The sequence below is a fragment of the Peromyscus californicus genome, unplaced genomic scaffold (assembly GCF_007827085.1).
Source record: "Peromyscus californicus insignis strain IS unplaced genomic scaffold, ASM782708v3 Scaffold_13__1_contigs__length_99412109, whole genome shotgun sequence".
Lineage (NCBI taxonomy): Eukaryota > Metazoa > Chordata > Mammalia > Rodentia > Cricetidae > Peromyscus > Peromyscus californicus.
The window spans coordinates 22,987,648-23,001,087 of record NW_026294424.1 but is presented as its reverse complement, the minus strand read 5'-3'; the positions used below and the strand labels follow the sequence as shown (position 1 = coordinate 23,001,087).

The following is a 13,440-nucleotide window of genomic DNA, read 5'->3' as shown; positions in this document are numbered from 1 at the left end:
AGGCTCAAGCCTTTAATCCCAGCACTTGGGAAGCTCATGCCCTTAATTCCAGCACTTGGAAGGCTCAATCAAGCCTTTAATTCCAGCACTTGGGAGGCTCATGCCCTTAATCCCAGCACTTGGGAGACTCATGCCTTTGATCCCAGCACTTGGGAGGCTCAAGCCTTTAATTCCAGCACTAGAGAGGTGGAGAGAGGAATATAAAACAGGTGGAGACAGACTCTCAGCCACCTATTCAGTCTGAGGGTTTGTAGAGACAGAAGACCCACCCATTCAGTCTGAGATTTTGTAGAGGTAAGAAGTCTCTAGTGGCTGGTTGCTCTGCTTCTCTGATTTTTCAGCTTTCACCCTAATATCTGTCTCCAGATTTTTTATTGTTAAGACTAATTAGGACTGTGCATCAATTGATAATGCTACTGAAATTATTACTAACTCCCCTCCCCCATTTTGAAATATCTGGAGTTAAAGAGAGAAACAAACAGAAGGAAAGACACCTGGCGGTAAGAAAGGACATTTCACTAGTAGAAATGACATACATGGGTAGTATAAAATTGGCAACAAACTTCAGTATTTCACAGAAGTTGGATACCTCTCCATTGTGAACATGAACAATATACCAATGACATTAGACTCATTAAACTTCACATGCCCTTATTACACATTATGACATTATTTTATGTCCCATATAGAGAGGTAAAAAATCCTATGAAATACCAGTTTAGACATGTTAAATATAAAAACTACGTAAAATTGACAAAATACAGTGTTTAGTTTATAAGGAGAGATAAAATGTTCATGTTGTGCTTTTAATACAAATTACATTATCCTGACAATTCCAGGCCACAGGCAAACATCACTTGCTTGAGGCCTCCTCAATTCACATACTATAGATGGATTCATTTAAACTATACAATTCAATGCTTTTTGGTGTATTCACAGCTGTACAACTATCATAATCCTGTCTAGAACATGTTCCTCTCCAAAGGAAACCTTTAACAGCCATACCACCCCTTTCTCTGAATCTGAAGACCTATGCGACCACTCATCTACCTTCTGTGTTTTATAGATCTGTCCTATTATGGACATTTTCATATAAATCAAAGCATACATATGTTGTCTTTTGAGTAACTTCTGTCACACTCAACAAAGTGGTGTCAACAATCATATGCTGTACCCTTTGTCATTACTGCATTCCTTTTTATTGCAAAACAGTATTTGACAATGTGGCTATACCATGTTGGTTTATTCATTATCAGTGTATGAATACGTGACTGTGTTCACTCTGGCTATTAGGAATGTTAATACTATATATGTACAAGATGTTTATATGAACATGATTTTACCTTCCATTGGGAATTATGTAATGTTACAGTCAATGAGATAAAACAAATTGAAAGATTCAGTTCTTTAGTTGGACATTTCAAGTGTTTATCGGGCACAGAGTTAGCTGGCTCTGACAATGACATATAAAACATCTCCACAGTCAAAGTTTCATGGAGAGATCTGTAGCTGTGAAACCTCGTGCCTCAAGTCCAGCGCTGCTTCAGTGTGGTCACGGACCAATGTTGGTCAAGAATGAACCACATACATGATGCAGATTATAATGGGGATGAAAAAATGCATAGCCGAAGGAGAGGTAAGAGAAGAGCAAACACGGGGGGGGGGGGGGGGGGGGGGGGGGACACCATTAAGAAAATTGATAGTGACGTCGGGCTGGAAATCAGGCTGGTTCTAACTCCTGTGCTCCAGGGAGCATCCTCAGTGTTCCAGCGGGGCATTGGCAGGAGCCACCATTCCTGCTTGCATTTGTCAGGGTTTTGTTTGTTGTTGTTGCTGGGTTTTGTTTTTTTTTTCCCCAACAGGGCTTCTCTGTGTAGCTTTGGAGCCTGTCCTGGAACTCGCTCTGTAGACCAGGCTGGCCTCAAACTCACAGAGATCCACCTGCCTCTGCCTCCCGAGTGCTGGGATTAAAGGAGTGTGCCACTATTGCTCAACATGAGTTTTGTTTTTTAAGACAAAGTTTTGCTAGTCCTGAATATGTGACCCTCCAACCTCAGTCATCTGAACCCTGAAATTATTGGCATGTGCCACCATGTCCAATTTGTATTTGTGTTATTACAAATGAATTAAAAAGCTTTAAAAAATTAAATTTACAAAGAAAAATTACAGTAAGCTAAGGTTAATTTATTATTGAAGAAAAAGACTTTTATAAATCAATGAGACTAAAGTATACAGTGTTCATAAAGTCTACAATAGTGGACATTAACATCCTGGACATTTACGGTCACTCACTACTCACTCAGACTCACTCAAACCAACTTTGGGTTCAGCAAATTCCATTTATCATATCTGTTTCACACAGATCTTTTTTTGTGTGTCTTTGTTGTACCTTACTGTGTTTAGGTATCTTCTACATGAAGGTACTTAGCACTGCATTTAAAAGGCCTACATTATTCATACAGTTAAAAGGCTATATAGTTTTAGGAGCAATGGCTTTCTAGAGCTCAAGTTTACAAGCAGGTTTATGTGAGCACATTCTATTTTGGTTGCATGGCCACAAACTGCCTAACAATTCACTTTTCAGACCATTATCACATTATTTTTCTTTTAAAAATCATGTGTGTGTGTGTATGTAGTATACATGAACACATGTGTACAGGTACATGCACATGTAGGCCAGAGGAGGCCTCTGGTGTCCTGCTGTCCTCTCTCCCTGCCTGATTCCTTTGAACTTTATCTCAGTGAACCTGAAGCTAGGGTAACAGCCAGCAAGCCTGAATCTTCCTGTTTCCAGCCCTATGATGCTGAGGCTGTGGTTACGGGCACACACAGCCACGCCTTGCCTTTTGCATGCGTGTGGGAGATTCAGATTCAGCCCATGAAGCAAGTGCTCCTATCTACTGAGCCATTTCCTCTGCCACCATATATCACCATTCTTAAGCAGTGTCTCAATACAGTTACAAATAATACAGAATGACCTATCAGAACTAGACATAGGACCTTTACACACACACACACGCACACACACACACCCATCTCCACATGGAGGACAGAAAGTCACCTATAGACCATTACACCTGAGAAACAGCTTTTACAAGTTTATTGGCCATCAACCCTCAACAGCATCAGTAAGGCCAGAGTCTTCATATGTACTTCAATTGCTGGTGACAGAAAATTAGAATTTCAGAACAGACCCATCAAAGACTTGGGATACTTACGTTTTGCCCATAATTTGACTGCTCTTAGAGTGAGTCTAAAAGTTTCTTTATTTGGCACTAAATGCAAAATTTCATCCGTAACTCTACACCCTGAAAAAGACAAAACATTGATTTTTCACTAAGGAACAAAACTCAGTTAATTCGAGTGGTCTCCTAACCTTCAAACTAACAAATGATAAAGGTATGAACAATAAATCAGGATGCATTTAAAATTTTGAAACACATGTGAATAGGTCTTTACTTTTGAGGAATTGAAAGTACATGGGTAATGAAATTCAGTGTTGAAATAGAGATGAGTATGAGTTCCTTTTTAGTTTCTTCTACATCTGACTTAATCACAATGCCTCCAAGTTATTAAACTGCTATTGTTTCAATACAAACCTTTCCATAGAGAAGTGTAATTTACTAGATAAACTACAGTGAGCACTCAGAAGGCAGAGGCAGGCAGATCTGAGTTCCTCTGGAGGCCAGTCTGGTCTACAGAGTGATTTCCAGGACAGCCAGGGAGACCCAGAGAACCCTGTCTCAAAAATCAAAAATAAACAAATGAACAAAAAACAAAGATGTAAAACAAGAGACTATAATAAATCAGTGGCTCTCAAACCTGAATAATCTGTGAAGTCAAATCTATTTTTGTAAGAATACTAATCTTTCTTTGTCATTTTCACAGTCTGTTAACTTTGCATTGATGGGGTAATGGCAATGATGGCTAAAAGTACTGTCACCTTAGAGGTCAATCAGGGCAGTGGCAACAAAGTGTAGAAGTATACAATGTATCTTTACTACTATCCTAGTTAAGAAAAAAACCAACAAAAGGAAAGAAGTGTGTCATCATTTCAGTGGTTACTTGAAATTAAAACAGCAGATAAACAAGATTACATAGTGGGTATTCAGTAGATAATCTCTGAATAATAAACTAAGTAAGTTTCTTGCCTCAAGGAAAACAATGATACTATTTACTGTGGATAAGAAAATGTAAGCTTTCAAGTTATATTAGTTATAAATCATTGTATCTGCTATTGTGAACCTCACAGCTTCTAATACTTTAAAGACTCTCATGACAGAATTGGTGCTAATATTAATTAATCAATAAATTTAAAAACCACTTTATAACAAAGTCTGTGAAAACATTTGGAAGATAAAAATAACTTTGTGAACTAACATTTTCCAAACAGTCAGATCACTGGACATTAATGTGACAAGGTAATTCCATTTCTTTTCATATTTTAACAAAAATAAGATATTAGATAACAGGCTGACTACAGAAGCAGTTAGCAATCTGAAAACAAAATTTATTTTAGACATAAAAAATATATTATTAATTTATAAAGGTTTTTTATTTCTAGTGAATTATAAATATTCGAAACATTTATTTTTATTTATGATATGGTAAATATTGACATATAATACAGATGAACAAATGTATTTTGGGGTTCTCAATAAATGTTAAAGGTTTACAGGGCTCCTGAGACTAATAAGTTTATGAACCTCAATTCTAAACTTAATCTTTCAAATAAATGATACTTTTTAGGATGTTTAAATAGGATCATACTATTTTTATAAAGAAAACTATGACTTTAAATCTTCTGGATTTGAGATGGTATCCAAGGCCTCTCACACACTAAGCTTGTGCTCTAAAACTGAGCTGTATTCCAACTATTCTTAATTTGTTCAAGCCTTAAAACAGTCCATTAATAATTCTGCAAAAAGGCTCTATTTACTTGTTTTCAAGTAGACATCTAAGATTTCTTTAGAAACTTACCATTTAAGCTGCGAATACACCGTATATCAAGGCTTCTTAGGCGAGAGTCGTCTCTTAGATCTAAATTATCTGATATGGTTTGTATTGCCAGTCTTGCAAAGACTAGATCAATCTTTGGAAAGAGGTGAAAAAGAAAGAAAAAGAAAAAAGGAGACAAATATTACTTTCTATTTTCCTCAGCCCCAACTCCAAACATAGAAAGTTCCAATTACTAGTTTGAGACATTCTAACGAAACATCAAAAGGTCTATGAAGGTGATCTAATGCGGGACAATTACTCTAAGTCTTGAAATAAAGATGGAAGATCCAACACACATTTACATTCACTCCCTCTTGAAAGTCAACTAAAGTATTAGGAAAAACATGCTTTATGTTTGGTTTAGTTTGTTTTGATTTTATGGCATAACCTACTAGGAAAATGAGACAAAACAAACAGCAGCAAAAGGCATGGAAGCTAGAAAACAGATGGACAGAAGACAACAGACCCAGTAGATCTAGGAAAACAGACTGAAACATTTTAGTCAGGAAACAGGACAGGTAGCTACAAATAAATACACAAACAAATTTAAAAGAACATTTAGAAAATATAAAAAGTACTTTCAGAAATTAAAAATAGGGCAGTGGAAATCATTACAAAGCTTCAAAGACAAGAAAACATCAAAAAGGTGGAATAAAAATATGAAGATGTGGTTAATACGTGAGAAAGAAGAATTTGTGTGTGTGTGTGTGTGTGTGTGTGTGTGTGTGTGTGTGTGTGTTTATTTATATTTATAGAAAGCTGTTCTGGAGACTCAACAAACAAATGTTAAAATTCCATGAAAAAAGACACGTGTGTGTAAACAAAGGCAGGAAATCCAAAAGAACTCAATGAAAGTTCCAAGAACTGAAGGAGTTTCCATACTAAAAGAGGACTATTGCATGCCAAGCACATCAGTTAAAAACACACACCAAAGCATATCATCATCATAAATTCTACAAGTGTGAAGACAAAATAAAAACAAAACAACTAAATGAGACAAAATTGGTTACACCTAAAAAGAAGAAAGACTAAAAATGGTATATTTTTCAACATCACAGAAGCTATAAAGCAATGAAGGTCTTAAAGTATGTAAAAAATCATTTCCTACCTAGTATGACGTACTCAGCAAAATTATGAATTCAGTGATTTTTAAGCATGCAAGATAAAAAGAAAACAAATTCTTTTTCAGGAATCCAATGGATGAGCTCCAGTAAAATGGTACCACATCTACAAAGAAGAAAATTCTAGAATAGGAATAGAAACTTCCAGGAAGATGCTAGAGAGAACACCAAGATGCCAGCTGTGCCCCAAGATGGGCACCGGTGGGCTGAGATGAGAAGAGATGAGAAGATTCAGGGGACATTTTCTCAAGATGCTGACGACTCTTAGCTTAACGGAGATTCTGACAACCAGAAGAGACTGGGTTTAAATTAGACAAAAGTACAACTAAACTAACAGAACTCATAATCACTAACACCCGGGGGAAAAATGTTATAGGGCAAAGGAACGGTAATTCAGTACTCAGTACTGAGCTTTGAAAATTGTTTTTAAGAGAATAATGTAAACAGAACACAGCTCAAAACGACAGTTATAACACAGCGATTATTTTAGATGATTACGGGATGAGGAAGGTTGTGTACAAAAAGCACGAGGGGAGGATGGAGGTTGGTTCACTGTCCATGGTGAGTGGTCAAGAGAAACGGGAAAGAAGGTAAAAAGACTACTATTTAATTCTTTAAACTATGTGGTTAGTGCCAGGCAAGCTGGGACACACCTGTAAGCTTAACTCCCAGGAAGACAGCTAGAGTTACATAGATTATTTCAAAAACCAAGTCCAAAACAAAAACATGCCAATGCCAAGTTTGATTTTGAAACAAAATTTACAGGTTAAATATTTCAATTGTCAAATATAAAGCATATTAAATACTTACTTCAATACCATCAAATTCAAACTTTATAACAGGCACAAAGGCATCTTCTACAGCCTATAAAAAGGAAGACAAAAATAACATATGGGTTAGCCCTTTAGCCTTCCTAACTGCCAATACCTTATCTTTTCTTCTAATTTGTATTTTATTCAGTAAAAAAAAGTAAAAAAAGTTTTTGGTCTACTATGCAGGTTAAGGTCTTCTTTTTTATAGTTTATGTTACGAGATCACACAAAATGTCTCTGCACCTATTATGTAGTTTATCCTGCTGTCAGAAACTGGAAAGCAGAACTGTTGTTATCTGGGTACCATTTATGGGGTCCAAATTGAAAATTATTTATTACAGAAAGCACTAAGTGTAAACTGTATGGTTACCCTCTCCTGTTACCCTGGTACTCAGGAGAAGCAGGGTCTCAAAAGTTCAAGGTCACTGCTGGCTACACAACGAGTTTGGGCATGGGGTGCACAAAATGCCTAAAAAAACTACAAAAAGCATTAGTGTTAAAATTATATAATCTATCACAAAAGAACGCTAGGGGCTGGCTCAGTCCAGGACCTGACCTGCAAACACAGGACTGAGTTCAATCCACAGAACCCAATACGGAGCACAACAGTGCAGTAGGGAGGTACCAGGAGGATCCTTGGGGCTCACTGACCAGTAAGTTTACCCTAACTGGGGATTCTAGGCCAATGAAGACTCTGTCAGGAAGTAGACAATGTTCTTGAGAAGGACACTCAAAGTTGTCCTGTGGCCTCCATAAGCAATACACAAGTGTATCACCCCCACACACTTGCAAATACATACATACAATATTATACTGGTAGAACTGAGGCCAGTGTTTATATATATAGATTGCCAGTATGGAAATGTTAGTTGCTAAATGAAGGGCTAGATATACACGGTGTCATTAACTAAATTCTTACACATAATATCACCCACAGTTTGATAGACATCAATCATTTATCAGATATTATAACAAGTGGTTTGAGTCTACTATCACATTAATCCTCAAAAATATCTCATAAAAGTTATCACCAGCTGGGTGGTGGTGGGCCACGTCTTTAATCCCAGCACTTGGAAGGCAGAGGCAGGCTGATCTCTGTGAGTTCGAGGCCAGCCTGGTCTACAGAGTGAGTTCCAGGATAAACTCCAAAGCTACAAAGAGAAGCCCTGTCTCAACCCCACCACCCCTCCCCAGCTGAGAAAACTGATGCTCAGGCAGATAGCTACTTGACTCAGATCAAAGAACTACAGGTGTAGTCTAGATATAAAAGTAGTCTACAGAGCTATGAACTCATATTCCTAATTTCTGTATGTGATGGTAACAAGATACAGCAACTTAGGTCTGTCAACAATCCTAAGTCCATGCTTTTACAGCTGTTTCTAACCTCCAAATATTAGATGCCAAAGGATACTTACTCTTAAGTTTCTAATGCCATCTTGATGTTTCAATTTTTCAAAAAAGGACTGAAAAAAATCTGATCTCTCCACGTGTCTTGGGGCTACACAAAGTGCATCAATATCAGCTCCTACAGAAATAAAGTGATTTCTTAAGAAGGATATCTTATATTTTCATTAAAGTCACATAAATACAGAACTAAGTATGGAAAATGAGCATAAGATAATGTTAACAATGTTTATGAACACTTAGTAGTAAGATAATGGGAACTATGTTCTGTACTCACTAACTGTGAACAACTAAAACAGTTTACTAAAAATTCTTATCACTAGAACGTAACTAAACAGCAGTTACCTTTGGTGTGTACTCCAAGCCTGTAAGATCCAAATGTGAAAATTTTACCGCCAACAGTAGCCACAACAGAAGGTGGGAGATTCTAAAATAAAGCAAAAGGCATTCAATCATTTAAGTTATTCTGCATAAAGAGCACCTAAATGTTTATAATCTTTTACTGAACAATTGATGTACTACACTCCTTTAAGGAACTAACTCAACTATCAAAATCTAAGTCAAACTCATCTTCCCTTTAGTTTTTATTCAAGTATGTTTAATTGTTTGGTATTAGCTTTTCAGCTTTCTTCAAGAATGAGGTCATTCTTGATGGGAGCATCTTACAAGAGATAATGGAAAGACTTCAATTTAATTTCTTTAATTGTATCATAAAAAGCTACTTTTTCTCAGCCTGGTGGTGGCTCACGCCTTTAATCCCAGCACTCAGGAGGCAGAGGCAGGCAGATCTGTGAGTTCGAGACCAGCCTGGTCTACAGAGCGAGTTCCAGGACAGCCAGGGCTACACAGAGAGACCCTGTCTCGAAAAAAACAAACAAAACTGCTACTTTTTAACTTCTCTCAGAGCTAACTCCAACTGCTTCTTCTCAGGTATTTTCACTTGTACTCTGATCTACTTAGTATCTGTCTTAAATGTTCTTCCAATGCTAAAAACCAGATAGTCTTCTGTTTCATTATTTATGGGCGAGTTTTTCGTGTTTGTTTGAGACAGGGTTCCTCGTAGCCCAACTGGCTCCAATGAGCTGCTAGTCTTGCAGTCTCACCTCCCAAGTGCTGGGATTACAGGCCTGCACCACCACATCCAGCTTGCCTTGCTCATTTTTCGTAAGCACTGAGGTTACAGGAGTATGGTGCACACTCCTTTGTTAAGTCAGGTTCTGGGGATCTGAACTCAGGTTCTCATGCTAGTGTGGCAAGTACTCTATCAACTGAGTTCTCTTTCCAGAGACACACTCCTTTGTTAAGTCAGGTTCTGGGGATCTGAACTCAGGTTCTCATGCTAGTGTGGCAAGTACTCTATCAACTGAGTTCTCTTTCCAGAGACATATTTTTAATAAGTAACTTCCAGCTCTTCAACTCTAATTAAATTTGTCAGAGGTGAGAATTGGGTCCGCTACTGTTCGTCATCCATAGTTCCAGAATACAAGTGACTAACCCGAATAAAATTATCTGTACAAGACGACACAGCTATTTTCTGTTTAGTGCATATTAATGTTTCAAGAATCTCACAACTAGCTAGAAAGGAGTCAATAAATTTATTAATGACTTACAGTAAATACAAAGGCTAAGTAAACCAGGACATTTAAAAAATTTTCGTTTTACTTTTCTATGTTAAAAAAAAAAAAAAAAAAAAAGATAATCCTTGCTGGGTATGGTGGTGAATACCCAGCACTGGAAGGCGGCAGGAAGGCATCTCTGAGTTTATGGCCCGCCTTGTCTGCAGTAGAGAGTTCTGTAACAGTCGGGGTGACATAGTGAGACAGCGCCCCAAAAAAAAGGGAAAGGTCGATCTCTGCATTTCTATGAGAAAGTGACACGCTGAATTACAGGATAAAGTATTTTTATACAGCCACAGACCTTAACTAACATTATTTTATCTGTGGTTTAGACTAGAGTATGGCAACAACATTCAAATCATCTTTGACTTAGTTCAAATCCTTCAGTTATTTATTTCCCAAATAAAAATATACATAAATGAAAGTATAATACTGATATAATGACTAGTTACTTTATCTACTGAATAGATGTTAAAATTGACTTTTTGATTATTCATGACCAGAATATCACCTTATCTAACAACTTTAGCTACTGATATAACCCTCCTTGAGACATCAGAAATGAGCCCGATACCCTTTTGGCCACAAAAGTAAATAACAAAGATTAGATTAAATTTAATGACTAAAGTCTTAAGTCTTTAGAAGCTCATTACCTTATTCTAAAAGAACCAACCCTACAAATTTATCCGAAGTATAAAATAAATGAGAATACTAACAGAAAATTTCTAAATCCATGTAGATTACAGGGCAGAAAGGACTTGATAAGTAAATACACTGAAATATTCACATTAAACTGAGTACCGTTAAGGGAAGAGATGAGAATACTATACGAACAAACAAAAACACTTAAATGTCAAGAGACAGGGTCATTTGGTGACTGGACTAATGGTTTACTCTGAGTGGTGTTCCTGGCAGTATTGGCAGGCAGGAAGGCCCTTAAGGAGGCTGGGCTGACTGGGCCGTAGAGGTTCTTAGGTCACGGAGTGTGCCCTCAAAAGAGATTACGTAGGATGCCACTGACTGCTTGCTAGTCGGAGTGAAACACTTGTTCTGACATTCATTCCGCTTCTGTGACTGCCATCTGCTGCCCCCTGCCTCCCACCACCACCACTAGCTCAAAATTCTAGGGTTGTCTGAACTTGGATCTGAACCTCCAAAACTGTATGCTAACTTAATCTTTTCTTCCTAAATAGTCTATCTCATTAATTAGGTATAGTGACAAGAAGCCAGCTAATAAAAACTTTTACCACCTAGTTGAACATGCCCTATCTCATCTTAGTACAGCCAGTAAAATATTCATAATATAAAAGAAATTCATAGCCAGGCAGCAGTGGTGCACACCTTTGACTTCAGCACGCAAGAGACAGAGGCAGGTAGATCTCTGTGAGTTTGAGGCCAGCCTGGTCTACAGAGGGAGTTCCAGAACAGCCAAGGCTACACCAAGAAACCTTGTCAGGTGTGGGGGTGGGGGTGGGGGATGATTCAGAATCCAAAACCCTCTAAAGAGGCAGAAAGATTGCAAACTTTGATGTCTGATGGGCCAAGCAAGTGCAGTAAGAGAATTCCACATGAGAAACACAGAAACTAATAAATGGCAGTCACCAAGTCAGAAAGAGAGAGAGAGTGAGGCTACGAGGCACCAGAGAGCAGGAACCTAATCTCATTCAGACCTCTCTGTCCTGTGCTTAAAAGCAAGCCCGGTGCTGCCAGCTGGGACACTCTGTAAGAAGTTTCAAGTTTGTTTTTTTAAGTAAAATCTCCTCAAACTAAAAATTCTACCCCAGGGCATGTAAGTCAAACTAGACGTTTTTATAGACTTGTGGCTACACTTGGCTATCTCTGGGGTAAAACCTTATTTATTTAGAAATTCAGTTGTCTAGACCACTTTATTCCCAAATATGTCAGAGAGCCTGGTTTTTGTTGTTACTGTTGTTCAATATGGAAGCTAGCGGCTAACTTATTGTGAATCAAAATGGAGAGCTACAAAATTACAATATCCATTTAAAATGAAATACTTACATAAAGATTTTGACATAGTTGTAAGATATGAAAGTAAAAACCAATGGATTAAACCTTTATTTCATTTGCTCACAACCTGGCACATTACTACTACTGTTCTGCAAAAGGACAATCCCAACAAAGAAAAAGACAACTGTCCTTTGCAAACAAAGCAAAAAGAATCTTTCCAAAAGATCCAAAAGTACACATCCATATATTGTATAAAATTAATACTCAACACAAATACAGATGCTAAAGTATTTCAGGTAATCTGATTCTTACACAGCATTGCTAGGATGAATGGCTAAAATATGAAACATTGAATTCTATACAGTTTTAATCTTACCTTACTTTCACTGATGTCAGAAATCCATTCTTTTACCAAATTGTTCAATTTACCAAGAACAACCAGCCTATAATAAAAGATGAGAATTTTTAGATTTACACTTTAAGACAAAACCAAAACTAAACAATATAAAAGAAATAAACACACAGGTAGAAATTTTGTAATGATACCACATTAAATCCATATTATATATGTGCTAATGCTACCACATCTGTTGATACACAGCAAACCTGAGAGATCTAAGAATGCCAGACATGATAAATGTGATATTTTGGTCTTTGAGTTGTCTTCAAAAATTAAAAAACCTAATATAAATCACAAAGTTACCTTCAATGAGGCTACAGAGGTAAACTGAACTGTCAACTCTGCCTTATTATAGAATTATATCAATGCAGTGTGGTACTAGAGACTAGCATTCTCTCTCACTAGTACTCATGGTTTTTTGTGTAATTAAAATAGGTAAGTTAATTATTGGCTACTTTTTATGAAATAGTACTTAACTAATGCAGTTTGGTATTATTAAATTTAAAACCAATGGCATAAACATCCACATTAAAAAAAAATGATTGTAGGCATCCTATAAGTACATGGCAAATTATCTTCTGATCCCTATAAACTTGCTTCCTTCTCAGTCTTCCCCTCAAAATGGACTTCATCCAGTAAGATGCAGGGACTGAAAATCTTAGAGTCATCTTTGGAAACTGTCTCTATTTATCATTAAATAACCCTACCTTTAATACATCTAGATGAGACTACATATTTCTATTGCTACACTCAGGTTTCAGGGATTATTTCTAACCTGGGTTATTATAATGTCCTTTGAACGAGTCTCTCTGCTTCTGCTCTTGCCCCCTACTCCTGCCACCCTTTAGAGACTATTCCCAACACCATCGCTGCAGTAACTGTTAAAACATGAGTCAGATCATGCCAATCTTCTACTCAAAACCAAGATAGGCTTCAATTTCCAAACATTTAACACTGGCTTACAAAGTGCCCTCCTCCTAAGTTCCTTCCTAATGCATTTTCTCTGTCTTAACTTCTCCCATTTACTTGCTCTGCTTTAGACACCCAAGATCTTTTGCTTATCTACTCCTCAAATACACCAACTACACATTCACCTTAGGCTTTCCGCCAGAACACACTTC

General features: G+C 37.2%; 1 protein-coding gene across 1 annotated transcript in view; it reads right to left on the bottom strand.

Annotated features, from left to right (window-relative positions):
- Positions 1-13,440, bottom strand: part of Papolg (poly(A) polymerase gamma) — a 32,693-nt gene that overhangs the window by 15,189 nt on the left and 4,064 nt on the right. The window contains exons 3-8 of the mRNA XM_052734650.1: positions 12,296-12,362; positions 8,681-8,762; positions 8,347-8,456; positions 6,930-6,983; positions 4,981-5,092; positions 3,219-3,308 (exon numbers count right to left, since the gene is read on the bottom strand). Coding sequence (XP_052590610.1) covers positions 3,219-3,308; positions 4,981-5,092; positions 6,930-6,983; positions 8,347-8,456; positions 8,681-8,762; positions 12,296-12,362 — 515 coding nt within the window. The remainder of the gene's footprint in view (positions 1-3,218; positions 3,309-4,980; positions 5,093-6,929; positions 6,984-8,346; positions 8,457-8,680; positions 8,763-12,295; positions 12,363-13,440) is intronic.